The 20942-nt window shown below is 40.2% G+C and overlaps 1 protein-coding gene across 3 annotated transcripts in view; it reads left to right on the top strand.

Annotated features, from left to right (window-relative positions):
- The first annotated feature begins 53 nt into the window (after positions 1-53).
- Positions 54-20942, top strand: part of PUS10 (pseudouridine synthase 10) — a 29429-nt gene continuing 8540 nt past the window's right edge. Inside the window, exons 1-11 of one of the 3 annotated variants that reach the window (XM_065835718.2) lie at positions 54-143; positions 755-967; positions 1830-1966; positions 3487-3753; positions 4859-4945; positions 10175-10209; positions 11974-12085; positions 13773-13834; positions 15964-16009; positions 17843-17907; positions 18931-19016. In XM_065835718.2, the coding sequence (XP_065691790.1) occupies positions 1841-1966; positions 3487-3753; positions 4859-4945; positions 10175-10209; positions 11974-12085; positions 13773-13834; positions 15964-16009; positions 17843-17907; positions 18931-19016 (886 nt within the window). In that variant the 5' untranslated portion in view covers positions 54-143; positions 755-967; positions 1830-1840. The other 2 variants (XM_071805647.1, XM_065835719.2) reach the window with 2 other exon arrangements.

Raw genomic sequence — 20942 nt, 5'->3', positions numbered from 1 at the left:
AGCTATCCAACCACGCGGCGCTGGGGCACGTCTCCGCGCCACGCCCCCTCATCGATGCGCTCCGCCTCGCCGTTGAGCGCGCCTGTGCCGGCTCCGCACGCCGCCCGGGACGGGGGGCGAGGCCCCGAGTGCGGCGCCGTGAGGTGATCGCGGCTCCCGGGGAGCGGGGCGGGGGGGGACGGCGGCATCCCGGGCACCATCCGCGGCGCCTCCGCTCTCCTGCGGGAGGGCAACGCTATGCTTTAGCGATCCCCGTTCCCCCCTCCCGATCTCCCCGGCTCATCCCGCGCGCGGCCGCCTCAGTGAGGGGCTGTAACGGTCCTAGCGATTGCGGCGCGCGTTTGTGTGTGTGTGTGTGTGAGGGGGGGGGATTATGGGGTTCCCTCCCCGAGACCTGAGGTGTCCGGGCGGGGAGCGGGGGCGCTGAGCTCCCCCTGCGTGGCCGGGCCGGGCAGCGCTGCGCCGTGGCTGTCGCGACATGACATGCCGGTTGTCGCGGGGGTGGCGGGAATCGCGTCACGTCCCGGGGAAGCGGTTCCGTGGGCACCGGTACCGTCCCGGCCGGACTGCGGGTGTTCAGCACCCTGGAACCGGCCTTAAATCCGGTTTCTTAAGCGGTTTTTTAGTTATTCTTTTTTTTTCCTTAAATCTCTTGGCTCAGCCCATGATACCGTGAAACATCTTGGCAGTATTTAAGTCTCCTGAAGCCGAATCGAGCCAACAGTGAGTTAAAATTACATTTATCTGTTTGCAGGAGCTAAGCACTAAACAAAATCAAGTGGTTCATCCGTCAGTAGGTGTTTTGGAATTCTGTGTGAAGTTCCTTACCGAAGGATGTAGAGGCAAAAGAATTTTCAAAGAGACTCTGGAGAAGGATTGGAGGAAAGATCTGTCAAGTTTTACCCAACACGCAAACCACACCTGGTCAAAGAAATCCCCCAAACCAGAAATAACTGGAGACAGAGAGGTATATGTCCCGCACACACATGTTTTCCTGTGTATCCCCGCTTTGGGTGACAGTAGAATAGTGGAACCTTTGTTATGAACAGCTGTGGTTATTCCTTTGTACCTCGTAAACTTTCCCAGAGCACTTCTCCTTCCTGCATTTTTAAAAAAATATGGAACTTAAGTTAGTTGAGAGTTCTATGCCATTATTAAATTTCAGCCAAATAAATTAGTCTTTTCTAAAGTTCTGGGCAGAGAGAGCAACGGGAAACCAAATGAGCCATAATCTTTTGTGAAAACAAACAAACCAAAACCCCCCACATTATGAGATCTCTCAGTCCTATACTTGAGATGGAAAGTAAGAAATCTCAAAAAACTGAAGAGGCTAAGGGATAGAAAAGACTTAATTTGTCTATAGGGCTTTGTATGACAAAAGAAGACGGCATCTGGGTTTTTGTTTTGTTTTTTTTTTTTTTTCCTGTGATTTTAACAGATTGATTTATTTAGTTGCTGCAAAATTAGAAGGAATTTCCGTTTTACGTTGAGATTACTATATCGTAGTTCCACCTGCATTCTCCATTCATCAAAAAATAACATGGCATGTAATGCACTTTATCTAAGATAAAACTCGGGGTAAAGGCTGAGCATACCTTTGCAGAACTCTTGACCTCAGCTTTTTCTAGGAAGTACAGAAGTCAGTGGTCTTTTTGGGTTGGTCTTCAATTCTGTTGTGCTTTTCATCTGTGACAAACACATATCCTGAACTTTCTCTAGAGGACAAAGCTAAATCCAGTGATTCTAAATATGGCACAGTTAAGTGAGTTCTTTTATTGTGGAATTGCTGAGTTCTGTCTATTCTAAGCAATTTTTTCTTTTAATTTTAGAGTTATCCAGGATGTCTTCACTGACAGAAAAGGACAGACCCATTGTTCAGCTGTTACTGAACACTGGCACTTGCCCACGATGTATTTTGAGGTTCTGCTGCGTGGGATCACAGACGCTGTATAGACGTCCATACGAGGTTTGTTCTTTGTATTCCTGGTTAGAATGTGTGAACATATGGATGCAGTGTGCTTTGTGCTACCTTGGAGGAGAAGGTTGTTGCATTCTTGTGCTCTTTGCTTGAGAGGAAAATGCTTTGCAAAATGAGTTATGAAAAATGCCACTACACTGTGCAATGTTGAGAAGTTGCAAGAATTATACAATATAGCAATTGTGGGTTAAATGTTAAGTTTGGCTGTAGAAGTTGCTATGTATTCCCTGAAAACACCAGAATGCATTAGCTTTCTGCACATGGCTCTATCACTTTTGAAGCAGAACAGCTATGATTATTTCTTCCATTCTTTTTCCTTTAATGTAAAAAGTAGTAAAGGGGTGTGGGCAGTGCAGCTCTTGCAAGGGAGGAACCATCTATGGTACAAACTTTTTGCCTTGTCCTTCCTTCTTTCAGTAGGATTGGCAGGGGAACATAACTGAAGAATTATGGAGCACATGTTGAGGATAAATATTCCTTTTTCAATCGGTCAAACACAGTGCTATTAAGCATCCTTCTTAGCTGACTTCAGTGCTGAAATTCAGTGTTCTTCAAACTTTTCCTAGCCTTGCACAATCGTTCTTGCCTTTGTTCTTGCATTTGATACTCCTCTCATTGTGTAGGCTAAACAAACATCCCAATTTACCTGGTCTAACCGCTTGTCTTTATTCTTGCATCTTCTGGTGTCTGTCCTGATTGTTTCAACTTCGTTCCAGTTTAGACTCTCCCAAATTAATTTTTAATATCTTTGTTCTTGATCCTTTTCCATTTGCTATCAATCATTTGAGAAGTGTTCATTCTGTATGCCATTTTTTATTCTTTTGCATCTCTACCTAATTTTCCTCTGAGTTGCAACAACACAGCAACTGCTGTCTTTGTGACCAAAGACCTTTTAATAAATCTTTCCTTCTGAACTATGTCTAGCTTCTGTCTCTCATCCATCCTAAAATTCAGAGACATGCAATTAATTCTTCTCTCTCCTCACCAGCACATCCTTTAATTTTTGTAGGCTTCTCTCTTCATATGAGCTTCTTCCTCTATTTATTTAATTTCACTGTCAATTGTATCTGCTCTCATTTTCTTCTCATAGTACACTAGCCAACTTTCTTCCCAGTTGTCTGGGATAACAGAGTTGGAGGAATTAAATTCTAACAATCTAAATGACAAAAAGACAATAAACATGTATTTTCATTGAATAGTAGCGGGGTCGAAGATAAATGCATTTCTGCAAATCAGGTCTGTAAAATGTTTTCACTATTCTGGAATGTTAAAGCAGTCTGATCAGTAAAATTCAATTTCTCTGGATAGTATTTTGAGAGAAATACAGCTTGGAGCTTTTTAATTGTGTAGTTGTCTTTTGGTAGAAACTCCAGGTTATTAATTACATACACTAAGGCTAAACTGGAATAGTTAGTACTGCCTTTTAGAACTGCGTTTGTAAGTGCTTGTTACAGCGTTGGAGAAAAGAGAAAGAAGCAGTAACAGTATGATTCCTCTGTTTGTGTTAGGATTTGATGAAGGATTTAAAAGAATTTCTGAAAAATAATCAAGGAAAAGAAGATACAGTTTGTCTTGATGTAGTTGATCCACCTTGTAAGAGAATCAGACTTGAACACACAGAAGAAGGGCCTGACGATCTGAACCACAATGGAGCGCTCCGGCAGATTCCTTCGGGTAACGGTGAAAATAATGCAACGGAGAACTCAGCTGTGGAGGTTTGCAATGTGTGTTTGGGAATTCTTCAGGAGTTCTGTGAGGCTGACTTTGTTAAAAAGGTAACTAACCAGTATTTAAGCTTTATGTGTACTTTTGTTGGAGCTCGTGTATGTTGGGACCTTGGATTAAAAACACTATGCAGTTAAACAATTGAAAGAGACTGGAAAACTAAAGGGAAAAAATACGTATTTTGAATATTTGAAATGTAGATGGCGCAACTCAACTACATACTGCTCCTTGACAGTGTGTGGGTACCTCCTTTGCGGCTGGAAAAAACATTTGTCAGTGTCACCATATTCTCCCCAGGCCTTGTCATAATGTAACTTTTTAAAAAAATAGCAGTGCAGGTGCAATGGAATGACTGCTAGGAGCACATTTTCCTAAGGAAAGGACTAACTGATACGTAGTTACGTGAATTTAGGAGATAACCTGAGGTTCAGCTGCTTAGATTACCAGGAAAACCTCACTGTAAATGGTGACTTTTGCTATGTGAAGGGAAAAGAACGAGGCATCAAATGCTGTGCTCCTCAGCTTAACTACACGTTCCTAATGTCGCATGAGTCTTTACCCTGTGCTACTTACAAAGCCACAGGGGAAGAAAATGTTTTTGATACAACAGACTGTAAATAATGGAGAAAATATGACTTAGGAGAGAATATAGGCATAATGAGTGTTGCAAATAGAATCTCTGAGCAATAAATTTGCTTATGTGACAAGCTGAAATATCAGCTGGAAAAATCACGCTTGTGTTTGAGATGTTTAATAGAATTGGTTTAATAGCATGAATATATTTAAAAATGAGACTAAACAGAAAGCATAGTATATAGTTTCTGCTGTTGTGGTGCATGATGTTTCTTTTTTGTTTCTGTTGGCAGAGTATATAAGTCTTTGCAGAATCCACTTGTAAGACTTGTTTCGGAGTTACGTTCTTGAGTGGCAATGGAAAATCTGACAGCGTTTGTTAAGGCACCGCAAAAAAAGTGCTTCTTTTATAAAGAAATTTCATTATCTGAGGTGCTGATTTCACCTCGAAAGCTCAGAGTCAGTCTTTGTTAACATTCACATGGATTTACGGTGATAACACTAGAATAAAGAATATCCTAAAAGATTATCGACTCAGTTCCATTGCTTTGTTTTAATATTTAATATTAATTTCTCTTACAGGTGTGCCAAAAGGTTACATCTGCTGACTACCAGTTCACTAGTTTTGTATTTTCTGTGTCACTACCCCCCCAGCTGTCTGTCAGGGAGGTAAGTGCTTACAGATATTTCTTCATAACTTAAATCCTTATTGTAGAAAATAACTGGAATTTACAAGCTGGAGGTGGTTTGATTTTTAATTGCTGTTGTTTAAAAAAACCAAAACCACGTGCTAGAAGCGAAATCTCCTTTTTGGTGAGTATTATTTTAATTAATAAAGTGTCTGAGTCACTTCAATTTCCAGTTAGCCCAGGAGTTACTTTGCATCTGAAATTCTAAAAGGAGTTTCTTTAAACCCTCGGTGTATTGTTCCCTTTGGTACAGATGCCAGCTCTGCTTTGTGGATCTTCTCGGAGAAGGAACTGCACAGCTGGTGCCTTTCCTGAAATAAATGATAATTGGTAGTGCAGAATACAAATGAAGGAATTTGAAGATGAACTCTTTAACTGTTCAGCATTTTAAATGATGTGAAAATATACATTTTAATAGTCACCTGTCTTGGGCATTGTTGAAAGTCTAGAATTGTAAAACTAGAGTTCATAGTAGTTGTAAAACTAGTGATTTTGACAGCAATTTTAATCAAACTTAAATTGTTTACATTTCAGTTGTTTAATCACAGAGGATAATGATAATATGGAGGAGTGTATAACCCTGGTTTTCTTTTAATGGAGGGAGAATACTAAGCGTTGTGTAACTTGATCAATAAAATGACAATTTTTGCTAAGTTGCAAGATGTTTTACAATGTTCCCCTGCTTTCTGATATAAAGTAATGCAAAAATACTATTCTCAAGTGCAATGTGTAAGTCTTTACGATAGATGCCTACTATGGTAAGATGTAGTAGAAGCTTCACTGAACATGGCAGAAACAAGTGTAGGTCTTCTTGGATTTATACATAGAGCTATGATGTGGTCTGTTCTTATCCCAAGTGGTTTGGCTGTTAAATAATCTACTACACTTTTAGTGTTGATTTGTACTGTTAGTTCTGGCATCTTGAGCAGATGCATTACGCTTAACTTATATTCTTCTTCTAAACCTTCTCCAACGTAAGATTCTCTACTTCCCATCTGAAATTAAACATAGGTAGTGTGTTTGCTTCATCTGCCACTATGTCTGGTAAAATAATACCAGAACAAATTTTTTATTGTCATCCAAAAAATGATATATGCCAAAAAACACACTTTGAGGCTAGATGAAGTATATGGATGCATGCATGTGTGCCCATGATGTTTTGTAAAACTCCAAATGTAGGTCAGACTTACTCCAATTTATGCCTGGTATAAGCTTAGGTGTTCAAAAAAAGAGAAGCCGCCTTATTTTTAGGGTACTATTGATCAGTTCTTCTCTTTTTCTAGTCTACCTTTGCTCGTCATTACTGAGACCTCCCTTACTCCATTCATTAGAACCTCGATGAGCAAAACCAGAGTCATGCACGGAATCCTTTGGCTTGAGTCCCAGCTGCAATTCCCATGTTATCAAGCTCTTAATACATTTCCATTATGCATCTTTAGCTTGACAGCTATAGTTTATCTAGCTTAAAAATATCTTTTTTTTCCCCATAGTACAGCTATATAACGATGAAGGTGAGGAAAGAAAAATTGGATGCTACCATTCTTTCTTACTCTTCTTGTGGGTCTTTGCCAGAAAGCCTCGGTAGAGGGTGTTATTGCATTGCATTGCATAGCTCAGCTATGTTCTCACACTAATCTGAGCAAGCGGGACAAGTGTTGCTGTCTGCTTTTGAGGCAGCCTTGGCTATAAATGGAAGCAAAAATAATAGTTTGCTTCAGAGAATTCCTCTTGCTGATTGAAATATTGATGGTACACTGAGACTGTGTGGACTGGGAAAACTGACTTGGCAAATGCAGTCGGTAGAAACCCAGGTTTATTACTTTATAGTAATGTTGTCTTCTGAGTGCAATAAATTATTAGTTTGGTAAGAGGGATAAGATGTAGCTTTTGACCTGTCTATCTGCTTCATTCAAACTATCTTGTCCTTATGTTAAAGCAAAAATACAATATTATACTGATTGGTACAAGCAAGGGAATAAAAGTTGTGGTGTGGGTCCAGAAACAAATAGGTGGAGTGAGGTGAATGAGCAGGAAGCTCCAAAACCAAATCTTTTCTCTTTGGAAACAGTTTTAGTTTGTCTGGGGAGCAGGTCTGCATTAGGAAATTCCTGCTGTCCCTTTTATTCCGTCCCTTCAGTCTTGCCAAATGCTAAACCAGCTGTTTTGAAGAGGTGAAAATGGGTGATAGTGGAGAAAGCAGCTCTTATAAATCATGGGGGTTTATTTACCACCCATCCATTGATCACTTCAGAAAATAATCGGTAAAAAGAGGTCCTGTTTTACAGTTACAGAAAGGCAGCAAATAATATAGTATGTCAAAACATCTCCAATATCCCAAAACGCTTTGTGTTGAAAAGATGTCTTGTTAAATTCTGCTTTTAATTCTTTGAACTGCGCCGTACAAGACCATATGTAATTTTTTCATAAAAGGACACCTCAAAGACAGCCTCCCTTCCATTGACCTTTTGTAGCACACACAGATTTTCTCTGAGTTCTTTTTAACAAAAAGATCGGAAACCGCCTCTTAATATTTCCTTCAACTAATTTAATTATGACAGTTGTCATCCTGCCAAGTCTAAAATGCACGATAGGAGCTGAAGAAGAGTGGGACATAAAATTTACATTTGCCTAGTGTTTGTATCTGTGATGCAAAGAAGCTATCGCCTCTTTCCACAAGTAGGATATTTGATTAAAATAAATCATAAATACAGGAGTCCCAAGTTTATGTCAGACAGCTATATTAGAATATGAAGTGAGTCGTGCCCTTCAAAAGGGTGAGTGTTAGCTCTGTCTCTAGTCTCAGTTGTGATCCATCATCCTGGTACTTGCTACAAGGACATTGATGCAAATAGCATCTGTAGTCATTACTCCCTGTAGGACTGTGTACACCTCATCATGGAATTCCCCATCTCGAAGCTCTTTTCTAATACAGTGAAAAAATGCTGTGGCTGGGATTGCACATGGTGCTTCAACTGTTGCCACTGTGAGATCCCTCAGATAGCATTAGAATAATATCCTGCAGCTTGTAATCAATATAGTGCCTGAGCTAGTGTATTTCAGAAATATATTTGCTGTTAAGCATTGCCCTGCAGGCTTGAGCTCTGTAATGAGCATTTTTCATTTTCAAACCACTTCACAAACAAAGTAATTACAAAGTAGAGGGATCTGATCCCCCGCTTCACATGCAGCTGGGAGAGAGTAGAGCAGGGGAATGGAGGCCTAGGAGTAGAGGGGTTTGGCTGGCTTGGTGGTTGAATGTGATTTGGAATTTGGGATCTTTTGGCTTCTGTGCTCACAGTACCCTAATCTATTGTTTCCTCTTAATTGAAGGGGAAAAGTAATTTCTTTAGTTCTCTTTCAATTTTGAGGTCAAGAGAGAGGAGGCAAAATTTGACCTGTGGTTTCATTTTAGCATAGTTACTTGCATGCAGAAGTTTTTCTGTATTCTGTAATTGTACCCCTATAAATCAGGGGAAAGGAGTGAGGTTAGCCAGCCGCCCGAGTACCCAACCTACATGTGCTTTAAATCAAGGCATATGAGATTTTTTGAATTGGCATTTGTCAAATGCGGATTTCGAGACCTGGTTCCATGGTTGTCATATTCTCTAGTTCAGAATTATGTTCAAGGAATTTCAATTGGAAACTATTTTTATTTATGATTTTATCTGGGTTATTATGCAAACAAGATTACAATATCCTTCATGGTGTTTTGTGAAGCAGTCTTACTCATACTGTCGACATATGCAGTATAATGAATCACAGTGAATTTGAGTAAACAGTATTCTGTCAATACAACCGTATTTATTTTGTTCAGTAGTGTGCCGTATCGTGTATCTAACAAAGTTTGTGTTCTCTCTCCGCCATCCCTCTTTCCCCTTAGTACATCTAGCACTATTTTTAGGTCTCCCTCATTCTTTTAGATTTGCCTAAGGAAGGATAATAGACTTTTTTGATGGAGTTCCTCTGTCAGTGTGTAAAAGAGATCTATGATGTGGCTCCTCCTGATATCAGTGAAAAGGTGACGTGATGCTGGCTCTGCTCCTTTAAGTTTGATACATGTTTTCAAACCTCTTCGTTAGAATTGTTTCCTTGAGAAGAGATAGTTGTTCTTTCAGCAGGGTTTGCGGGGAGGTTATTCTTAAAGCACCATATATGAAGAATTAAAGACACGTAAAGGGTCTGAAATTCTGAAGGATTTAAATCAGTAGCGTTCACTGCTTTTGAGATACCGACTCTTCTGGACATTGCATGTGTGTGTATGGTTGTATGGCAAGCGTATGGAATCACTTTTCTCTGACACTTTACTAATAGTCTGCAGTCCACAGATTAAAAACTACTGATTTTGATTTTTTTCATTGTAGTTGTTTTGACGGGCTTTTCTTATTAATTGCTTTTGCACTGATAGGCATTCTGTTGAAATGGAAATTGTACAAGTCTCCTGAATGCCTGTATTCCAACATCACTTTTTTTTTTCCCTCTTAATTAAACACCTAATAGAAAGGCTATTTGAGGTCAATGTTAAAATTCTGGTTAACTGTAATGCGCTTTAGTTTAGTAAGGTGTGTTTTCATTATGGTGCAGAGAATGGCAGTCACACAGAGGCAAAATTTAAAGCCTAAAGCACTGAACAATTACCACACTGAAGTAATGGATCATCTTGAAGAATCTGTCTGTCGGTACAAAAAGAAGTGAGACTGCAGAGGAATGCACCTCTAAAATGTTTGGCTGCTCAGAGCAGAGTGTGGGAAAGATGCTTTTGGAAGCTTTTGACATAGCAATGTTGTTTGGAAGTCTACAGTTTCTTGATCCCTTTAAATTTGGTTCAAGTCTGTTAGTGTTGCGCTGTTTTGATGGCCATTGCTCCTTTGTGCTTACTTTTGTATTTTTCTACTGTCCAGTCATACCACTGGTCATTTTAATTCTGCTTTTGATCTTTGTTATAACCAGTGTTAATTCTCCTACTACTGCGTTCCATCCTTTTTTTTAAGGGCAAATAGAATTTGAGGTGAATTGCAAAACGATGTCTTACAAATAAAACCAAACACTGATTCTATCTTTCCACTTCTAGAGCAAAAGCTAAATTAAAATCCTAATGCCTCCTTTTTGTCCTGAGTTTTGAAATGGTTTCTCAAATTGTTGGAGTTCTGAGCCTTAATTTCACTTGCTTTTTTTCTTCCTCTTCTTCCTGGGCACGGCTGGTGACCTATAGTGTGCTGCTTGGCTGCTGGTAAAGCAGGAAATGGGGTGAGTAATTTATTTTGGCAACCCTCATACCACTGCTACTAGAGATTCCTCCAGATTTAGAGAAAGGCAGGACACTCTTACTATAACTTTCTTCCAGCATAGTAGAAATGAGAAACCACATGATGCAGTGGACCTGCTGAGACAGGCGTGTTAGGAGACAATTTAAACCAGGCAATTAATGCTATATTTGCAAAGTCAAGGCAGTTGCTTTCATATGATGTTACTTATGCTAACAGTTGTGGAATACGTAGACTCACTTCCTAGGCTTTGGCCAAGATTTTAAATTACTTTCTACCTTCAAAATTAATCATAACGAAATTCAGAACTGAGATGTGCTGTCATTTTTGTTTGGTTTGTGTTGGTCGGTTGGTTGGGTTTTTTTGATTATTTTTTATTGTACATAGCTTTTACTGTCTGCCCAACAAGAACTGTTTTATATAGACACCATTTGTCTATATAAAAGTTGAGCAGGCAAAGAGATAATTTGATAATCTTGTCCAGATTACTTGAGGATTATGAAGGATAAGATGGCAACTGTTTGTGGGGTTTTTTGTTTGTTTTTACCTGGTTTAGGGGTTTATTATTGGGGTTTATTATCTCTTTTGCCTCATAGTGTGATTATAGCTAGGACACGGCATTTCAACTTGGAGTGCAGGCTGTCTGCCCAACTGTACAGCTTTGAGTTAGTGTAATGGTCCTGAGAGGTGCCACGATGCCATCTGTGAGCCAGAATCTTCTTGTACACGGAAGACAAAATGAAATACAGACATTTTCATTTTGCCTGCATATCAGGTTTAGTTTACATGAATAATAACTGAAAATTGTTACTCAGATAATGGTGAAAAGTTAGTAGTGTAGTGAAAAAGATATTAGAGCAGTGGGTGCAAGTTAGATTTGACTCCTCTTTTTTATACCTCAGTGTTTTGAAATCAATTTAAACATTTGATTCTTTGTGTGCTTCAGGACACTACCTCTCCAGGCCAAAAAAAAAAAAATAGAAAAGAAGCATCTATTTTTAAATGTTAGTGAAAAAGAACACTAGAGAATAGAAACAGGGCAGAACAAGATGTTCCTTAGGGTGGAAGCTGGACAGGAGGCTCCTTGGCAAGTACCAGAGGTGCTGCCCTGCAGGATCCAGATACTCAGTTTGTTGATTTACTATCAGAAGGATCTTGCTCCTATTTGCATGTACCTTCTGTCTTTCTTGTCTTAACATAAGTGCTTATGTGACCACCCGCAGAGCCGATCATCTCACTGATCTGGCTGAAAAACAAAGATTTTTTTGGTGGATTAGGGTTTGCTTTAAATGGGATCAGTGGGCTGGTGTTACTCAACACGCTGTGCAGCTGTCAGCATGCAAGTGCTGGCAAGAAAGCGTGGCCAGAGGCAGGGAGGAGGCAACAGAGTCCTAAATTGGTTCGAGCTGACTGTAGCTGGTGTAGCTACACCTTTAGCTACTCCCTGCCAAACCCTTACGTGTTTATTGAGAAGCATCTTATTGAAAATCCTGGTCTGGCCTTCATGTTTCCTCAGCACTTTGTTAATTCGATACAAAGATTCAGTGCAATTACAGGAAGTCTTGGAATAGCCTTCCATTCTTTCGTGCCATGGTCTGAATGCTTAATACTCTTGTCCTTTTTCATTTGTGTGTTGTCTGTTTACCTGGGACTCGTTACTGAAGTTTGTCTTGAAATACTATCTGTCATGTATCTGTCTTTGACAGACTCCTGTACAAGTTATTATTTCTTTGTGTATGTGATTCAGAAAACTGGGCCTTTCCTTGGCAAAGGATGACATTGTTCAGCTGAAAGAAGCTTATAAGTGGATTATTCATCCCCAGTTGTCGGAAGAATTGGGTGTTCCTGCTGATGGAAAGGTGTTGTATAAAAAAGAAAACACTTTTTTTCTCTGTGTGTTTTTTTTATACCTATATATAGTTTGTGTGTGTATATATATAGTTATGCACTTCTATGTATCGGGGGAAAATATATATACTATTTTTCCCCTATTAAGAGATAAACAAGTTGTACTGCTTATATATTCATTATAGGGGAGAGCAAGGGGAAGTTCTTTTAACCAGCAATCTCCAAGTCTCAAAACTGACAGGTCCAGTCTTCATTTTTGTACACATAGATCGTTGCATCTTCCGAAACCATCGTAGTCTTTTGCTGAATCTGTTGTGCTGGGGTTGCCATCCTCCTTTTATCAATGAGACTTTTTCAGTTTTCTCATTTTCCGGGATCTCTCTTTTCCAAAGCCTGAGGAGTGCTCACACGTTCCTCCTTTGCTCTCCTATTACTGCCAACACAGCTACTGCTCTGTGAGATAAATTGTTCAGGTTGTTAGTGTGTTAAATTCTATGGATAAAATACATTTCTGACATGTACTGAAAGAGGAAAGACTGGTCCTTGTTCACTTCAGTGAATGCTAAAGATAGGCGTGCTGGAACCTGTAATACCTGTAAGTAGGCAATAGAATTGTTTTTTCAAACCCTGTTTTCAACTTTCAGATTCTGACTAACATTCTTAAAATGTTTCTGAAATGCATTGACTGAACATGACATTCAGATGTTGCCAGACAGCTTCAGAAACACCATCACCTTGAGTGGAAAATCTCTGCAAACATGGCTACAGTTTGTGCTGAGGACAAAGCAATCTGCAGTTTTGACTCAGAAACAGTGACAGGACTGACCCCAGGACTAGACTCACTTAGTCTGTACTTTGGTTTCTCAGCTTCCATAATAATTACAGCTTGTCTTTTCCCAGGGGAACTAATTGAAAACATCCCCTTTGTCTTCATGAAGAAAGAAATGCTCAGTTACCCTGAAGATGATCCAGGAAGAAACAAACTTCTTACATACCAAGTTAGCGAAAGCTCTACAAGCACTGAGCCACTCCAGACATCATTGTACCATAAACTTCCTTGTCTAGTGCTCTTTATCTACAAGGCACTCGAAAATTAGCCAATCTTTTCAATAGCCCTCTTGAGGTATCCTGGTTTCTGAATAACAGAAGTAATGACTGTTGTTTGCCCAAGGCCAAAGAGGGAATTGGGGGTAGAACTGAGATTACACTAGAGTTTCTGGTCTAGCTGTCAATCCACTAGGAAGCGTTGCCTTTCTTTGCCCCAAGGCCATCCAGTCATTGCAGACGAAGCCCCTGACAAAATTTTACAGTGGTGACTACTACGGGGTTTTTATCTTTATTCCACGCTACGCACGGCTCTCCCAGAAGGTTTGTGAAGTTTGGTGACCGTAATAGGCTTTGAGCATACGCTGCCTCTGAGTCAGTTCCCTCCGCGCAAAATGGGGCCGGTGTCTATGATGTGTAGGTCACTCATGTTTCTGAGTGCCCGCAGATCGTCTTTGGTTACTTCAGAAATGCAAATGCTATTGTGACACAGGTTTTAATGTCTTTAGATGATGTTGTTGAATAAAAGTGTTACTTTCTCTTTTGCCTACCTCTAATACTACAATATTACCTAATATTACGATAGGGATGCTTGAAAGTATCTTTCCTGTTTGTTTAAAAAACTATTACCTTCCTTTTTTTTTTTTAATTTAGAGTTTGTTTGAAGTTAGTGTCATCTTTGCTCACCCAGAAACAGAGGAGGAGTGCCATTTCCTGTAAGTTTTTATATAAATAACAAAAGATCCTTATCTAAATATTGTGCAACCTTGTTGGATTGGATTCGCTACAGATGAGAATATGCAATGTTTATAAACTAGAATGGGGCCTGCATCTGAGCTTCCTCATATTCAGACAGAGTTGCAGAGCTTGAAGTTGTGCCATCTCTGTCTGGTTAATTCTGTGCTTTAAAGCCAATAAACAAAATCATCCAGAATTTTGATTTGAACTGGAAAGAGAACATTCAGATAAGCTGTTCGATTTCAGCCTTTTCGAAGTCCGTATAACCATGTCATTTTAAAAAATAAATTCAGACCACGTAATTGCAGGTTGAGGAATCTTTTGAGGTCGTGCCTGGGTTTTCCTGCTCTTACAGGAGACATGGATGGGAGGGAAGGCTTTGAAATGGGTTAATCCCACTGAGCTGGGTGATTAAAACAAACAAATTCCCTGGCCACTGCACATGGTTTTTGGTCTGGCCCAAAGAAGCAAAATATTTCTGTGACTTGAGCTAGCGTTTAGTCTGATTTCTCAAAATCTAGCAGTAGTATATTCTGAGTAATTAGGTTCACTCTTCCTGTTTGCTTTTTTTAAAGTTCACTTAGTTTTATCACTTATGCTCCTACTGCAAATTAAATATTAGCGTACAAAGAGGCTCAGCATAGAATTTCTGACTTCCCTGTCGCATAGTGACTTCATCGCTTGAGACCAGAGAATTCCTTTGCAGCCTTTATATATTTCTCTAATTTTGCCCCTTCTGGCAATTTGTGATTTTTGTTTGAGTGCCCAATCTGCCACCTTCTTGGTTTTCAACAACTGCATCCTTATTTGTCTTTGGGATGAGGGAATGTGTGCTTGGTGACAAGCAGTTGATTACCAGTATCTGCTGAGCTGCTTTCCTTTCAAGCTTCTTCAAGATTTGACAAAAGATGGAATAAGAAGTAGAGCCAAACTGCTTTTCTAAATAACATTACCTGCAACCCTGTAAAAGTTCAGAAGTTTCTGGATCCTGCACCCTTTTATTCTTATTTATTTAATTTTACTTGATCCGTTCTTGTTTTCTGTACCGCGCTTCCTTCCTCTGAAAACTCTCAGCTCTTATTTTCAGCCCGTCCTTCCATCACTTTTGTGACATTTGAAAAATATCGATGTTGAGCATGTTATGGAGCCAATGTTAGCGCTCCAAGCAGAGTAGCTGTAGAGGTGAAAGCTCTAAAGTAGAAGGAGTCCTCCAGGTATGCTTTTGGGTGGCATTTCCAAGCATGGAATCTGCAATTTCTCGTCTCCCAAGCTGTTCTTACACAACTATGTGTAGGTAGGTGTGCTAAAATGACCCTTGGTTTGCCATGGAAGACTGAATTGGCTTTTGTTAGTTTATATTTGGAGCTTTATGTTTAAAAGTAAGGTGATATTTACATTGTGGAAGAGGGAAGTTGTGATGCTTTGTATCACAAACCGGCCAGGCAAGTTGCTTGTATAGAAGCTGCAAGAGGTCAGACCTGCTTCCGTGTAGCCTGAAGTAGTTACAGAGGTGTTGAAAAGCACCAGCAAGAAATGATCAATTGTGTTGTCGTCTGGAAATCATTTCTAACTGCATACATAGAAATCCACTCATAGGAACAGCAACTTCCTCTACGGTACTCAGAAAAAATGTTTCACTGACTCGCCTTTCACTTTCATGAAACAACCAATAGTTTCCTTTTGAAGAGGCAAAGCACAAATGGTATCGAACACCTGGGGTTACTTTTTCTGTACTAAATTGAATTTTCCTATCCAGAAGCAGCAATTTGAATCGCTGGTTTGGAGTGTGCATTGTCTAAGAACAGCAAGATGTTAGCAAATCTCACAGAGAACTTCAACACTAATTGTCACCTGTATTGAGAAGGATTGGGAAGGACTGAAAGTTGAACTTCTTGGGTGCTTTTCCATCCCTCTCTAGATCTTTAGATCAAGCGATGCACACCTTCCACCATTTGTGGTTTAGGATAAAGTTAATTTTCGAATCTGCTCTGTGCTAAGCTGTGGAAGTGAGATACCGATACATTGGTACAAAGACGATGTACACGCTGTGCTTCTGTTTATTTCTTTTTCTGTAAGAGTAGCAGCTAATTTTAATGTCTGTATTTAGAGCTACAGCCTGTCCAGACTGCTTCAAACCAGCAAAGAACAAACAGGTAGGATCTCTCATTGTTGCATTTCTTTTCTGACATTCAGAATTTCACAGCAGTAGCTACAACGCAGAACTTATCTGGGTATTCAGTCACTGTTTAACGTCTGCTTTTCTTTCATCAGAAATCTCTGTGGTTTTCAGTTGTCTGAAAACAGAATTCTCTCCTTTATTCACTAAACACTTCTAAGTGAGCGCTTAGTGATTTTCGTTGGGTCATTCATTTTCCAGACTGTCTAAAGGCCATAATTTTAGGAACGTTCTCTGTAAATACCTCCCTTAAGATCCAGGAATTTGATTGTCATGCATTAAAAGTAGCATAAAAGATGATCCTCAAGCTCTCTGTGGGTAAAACAGTTCAGGTAAGTCACATCGTGAAGATGAGACTCCGCAGCCAAAAGAGAAATGATCACACTGCACTTTTCATGTCCTCTGATCCAAATGAAAGACACAATACACACAGGATGGTTTTATCCCGTCTGCCTCTGGACGAGGGGGAGGAAACAAAAGGGACCTTGCCACTTGTTGCAGGCCCTGAGCGCACACACAATCATTGATGGAAAAGAGGACGTGGAAGAATAAAAAAACAGTTGGAGAGAAACTGATACAAGTAGGACAGTGGGTGTGATCAGAAGGAGAACAAGTAGCTTCTATCAGGAGCCTATGCAAGGCCTTTTATTCTTTCTGGTGAAGAGTCTACCGACATTTGGCAGAGGCAGTCTGACCCGGGAATTCTGCCTACTCTACTCCACCTGACCAATAAATGCAAGTCTTTTTTTAGCAGGATTGTATTGTTATAACTCACCGCTTGCTGCATTGCTTTCCTTTAAAAGGGGGGAAATCCCCTATGAGGAGTTAAACCAGCAGGGCCCGGCTGTTAGAACCACACGGGCAACAAGATGTAGGGGAATCTAAAGGAAAAAATGCCGACTTTGAAGAGCCGTCAGAGGTTCAGCCTTACAAAGGAGCTGTGCTTGAAGCTCAGCTTCAAGGGCTGCGTTAATCAGGGGACTAGTGTAAAAACTGGGTTCTGAGTGAAAATTTCTGTGTCGTCTGCTGTAGATACCTATTTAAACCTGCTGCTAGTTTAAGGGGTTTCCAGCTCATCTGTTCTGTGAGGAAGGGAAGTGCTATTATCTCCAGTTAATGCCTAGAAAGAGAAAGAGCAGCTTTCCTGAAGGCATCCGGGCACTCTGTGTTAGAGCGAATTGTCCAGCTGTTCCCAGCCGAGGTAGGATTCCACCTCACTTGTTACCACATTTGTTTCTCCTGTTCTAGAAACCTAAATTCTCTGTTTTCTGCCTCATTTAGTTTCCAGAGATGTGCTTAGCGTTTGTTTCACCTAACCAAAAGCCAGGATATTCTAAGGAGCTGGAGTGGGTTTATTGGGAAGTGTGACAGTAACTTTAGACCTGCTGAAAGTCAGTGGCACTTGGTATTTTTATCTGTGCGAAAACAGAGTGAGGAAACGTGCTATTGTTTGTACATGTCTGCTAGAAACAAGCTACTTGATAAACCTTAATTCTACAACTAAATAACGGTTACATACCAATCTGTCATCTGTGCTAATTGTGCTGCTTTCATGTTGTGAGTAAAGTTACTTGAATATATTTTGGCAAAATTACCTGCTACTCTTTGTTGCTCTTTTCAAGTTAGGGCTGAGATCACTGTGAATTTTTGCTGATACAGAGTCGCTTTTAGGTGTAAGAAAACACAAAACACAAGTGAAAAAACTATATAGTGAGAAGTGTATGTGTGTATGGTTTAGGGTTTTTTTCTTGCTTAGGCATATCCTTTCTTAGCTTCTTTTCTTGACTCATTTTTTTATTTCACTGTGCAGTCTGTTTTCACTAGAATGGCAGTTATAAAAGCTCTAGAGAAGATAAAAGAAGAGGATTTTCTCAAGTAAGTATATACTGAAACTAGTTCCTAGTATTGTGCTTTTGTATAGAATTAGGCTGGAGGGGAAAATATTAGGTGGGTAAAGGAGTGGTTGTTTAAATTCTGCTAGTTTACTCATTGAAACGCGTTGCATTTTCTATTCTTCTGGTAATAAAATGTCATTCCAGATCTTTTATTTGAGGAGTCATCTTAAAATGCTTGAATTGAGCCACAGAGGATGGAAAACTGGACATGACACAAATGATGGTCTTTTTCCCATGAGTAAAAGTGCTTCGATTCTCTTGGGAGCAGCCCAGGGGAGAAATTGTGGGGCAGAGCTGCAGTTCTGCTCTCTGCTTTCAGCTTTACATCACTGCAGATCTCGGGGCTGGCATGGGATTTAGGATGGTTAGAAGTGAAAACAGTTTGCTGTAGCGTCTCCCATCATTTACATTCAAAAATCTTTATGTACATCCCCAAAACCACAGCAGAGATTTAGAAATTGTGGAACTTCCTGCTGTGTTTTGAACCTTAGAGTTTGTAAAGCAAACTTCTCATTACAAGAAAGACTTTTTCCCGTATTTCCAAAATGCTGGGAGCTGAGTTTTAAGAAAACACCAAGTGCTGTAACACGGTAAAAATGATAAGCAGTGGAAGACATCTAGAGACATTTGCTCTGTCATTCATTGCGCTGTTTTCTTCAATTTCCAGCAAATATTTACTAATAGATCCTGAAGATCGTTTTCAGGAAGTATTTAGTTTCATTATTGCTACATCTAATAGTGTGGCACATGTTATTAATCACACTTTGGAGTGTCAGACTCCAATAATGTTTGATGACATTGACAAAAGTATTTGCAATGCAGTATTCTTGATTTGCTTAAAGTTTATCCATTTCTTGGTGTTCCAGCTTGCAATGGGAATACTGAGTTTAAACTGGCGCTGCGTTTTGTGTAACTGAATCATCATCTTTCATGCCATTATTGCTATGGTGATGCTCCATCATGTTCTGATATTACTAATATTTTAAAATCTTTTTTAAAACAGGCATTTTCCATGTCCCCCAAGTTCACCAAAGAACCTCTGCGTCGCTCTGGAAATCCAGTGCAATAATGGTGCAGTTTTTGTGGCTGGTAAATTGATTCATTCATTTGCTGCTGTGTTGTCTTGAAAGTAACTTCAAAATACTGTCACAATATCCACTGTTTCATTTTAGGTTGTTGTGCTGGATGGTTTTATCAGAATTGATCTGTAAGGGGTAGCTTTCTGCATGTGTTTTAATATTGGTTTTTTGATTTATAGTTTATATTCCAACCAAAAACCAACCAAACAAATGAAAAAAACAACCAAACAACCACAACCCCCCAGGCAGAATATTGTCTTAAATTTTTAAAGAATTAAATCTAGAGTAGAATGATTTATTGCATACAGTGCGGTTATTTTGCTATTACAGTAGCTGAAATGAGACAAGATCTTAATTTGTAAGCACAGTTTGAGTTGGTATTGTCCTCTTGACCTTATCTGTGTTGTTCACTGATTGCATGTGTAGAGTCTTGCATCTGGGTAGGAACAACCCCAGGTTCCAGTGTAAGGTGGGGAATGACGTATTAGAGAGCAGCGTAGGGGAAAGGGACCTGGGGGTCCTGGGAACAGCAGGGTGAGCATGAGCCAGCACTGGGCCCTTGTGGCCAGGAAGGCCAATGGTACCTGGGGTGGATTAGAAGGGGGGTGGTCAGTAGGTCAGAGAGGTTCTCCTGCCCCTCTGCTCTGCCCTGGAGAGACCACACCTGGAATATTGTGTCCAGTTGTGGCCCCTCAGTTCCAGAAGGACAGGGAACTGCTGGAGAGAGTCCAGTGCAGGGCAACAAAGATGCTGAAGGGAGTGGAGCATCTCCCGGGTGAGGAAAGGCTGAGGGAGCTGGGGCTCTGGAGCTGGAGGAGACTGAGGGGTGACCTCATTAATGTTTACAGATATCTAAAGGGTGAGTGTCAGGAGGATGGAGCCAGGCTCTTCTCGGTGACAGCCAATGGTACGACAAGGGGTAATGGGTTCAAACTGGAACACAAGAGGTTCCGCTTAAATTTGAGAAGAAACTTCCCCTCAGTGAGGGTGGCAGAGCCTGGCCCAGGCTGCCCAGGGAGGCTGTGGAGTCTCCTCTGCAGACATTCAAACCCGCCTGGACACCTTCCTGTGGAACCTCAGCTGGGTGTTCCTGCTCCGGCAGGGGGATTGGACTGGATGAGCTTTCCAGGTCCCTTCCAATCCCTGACATGCTGGGATTCTCTGATTCCCCCCAGCTTTTTTAAAAGTTTCAGGAGAAGCTGTTAAACCAAGAAAACACCTGGTTTATTGTTTTTTTTTGTTTTTTTTAACCCACTCTTGTTCACATTGAAAGCTCAAATTATTAGAACAGGGAGTTGAGAGAAAAAAAAATATATCATTTTCCTTTTTCCATTTTATGGAAAGAGAATTTAGCAGTGTGAAGCTGACTTCTGAATGATTACTCATAGTACTTGCATTATATGCCCCAGTGAAACAGTATTAGTCAGTTCCCCCATTTGTTTGTGTGGGTTTTTCTGCCGATCAAAATGCAAGAAGGAAACATTATATTAGAAATAGGAAAATATGATACTGAAAACCAAAAAAAAGAGACGACAGAGGCGCAGTATAATACGCGTGGCTACTTCGAACTAATTTTATTTCTATATGCAAAGTTTCAGATTGAAACTTGTTTGTGCAGGGGGGGGTTACTTATTATTTATGAATGAGTTTCTTGATTTGTGCATATTTTCACTTCTTATAAAAACCTGTCAATAAGAAAGCTCATCTAGGTCATCCGGGCTGGACTCGTTCTTGTTTCTTTGTTGAACGTTCAGGCAATGGCAGAATTTGGATTGGATCCTAAACTACTCGATACAGGGAGGTGTGCAAACTTCTTCACTTGGGACACGTATACATTGGTGGACAGGTGTATGTATAACGCTGGTTCGGTGTACGCAAAGCTGGTTAAAGACCATACCCTGATTGAAAATAATCATTTTTCCATTCGGAATTAAGT

This window comes from Patagioenas fasciata, chromosome 3 (genome assembly GCF_037038585.1).
Source record: "Patagioenas fasciata isolate bPatFas1 chromosome 3, bPatFas1.hap1, whole genome shotgun sequence".
NCBI lineage: Eukaryota > Metazoa > Chordata > Aves > Columbiformes > Columbidae > Patagioenas > Patagioenas fasciata.
This window is presented reverse-complemented; position numbering and strand designations above follow the sequence as displayed.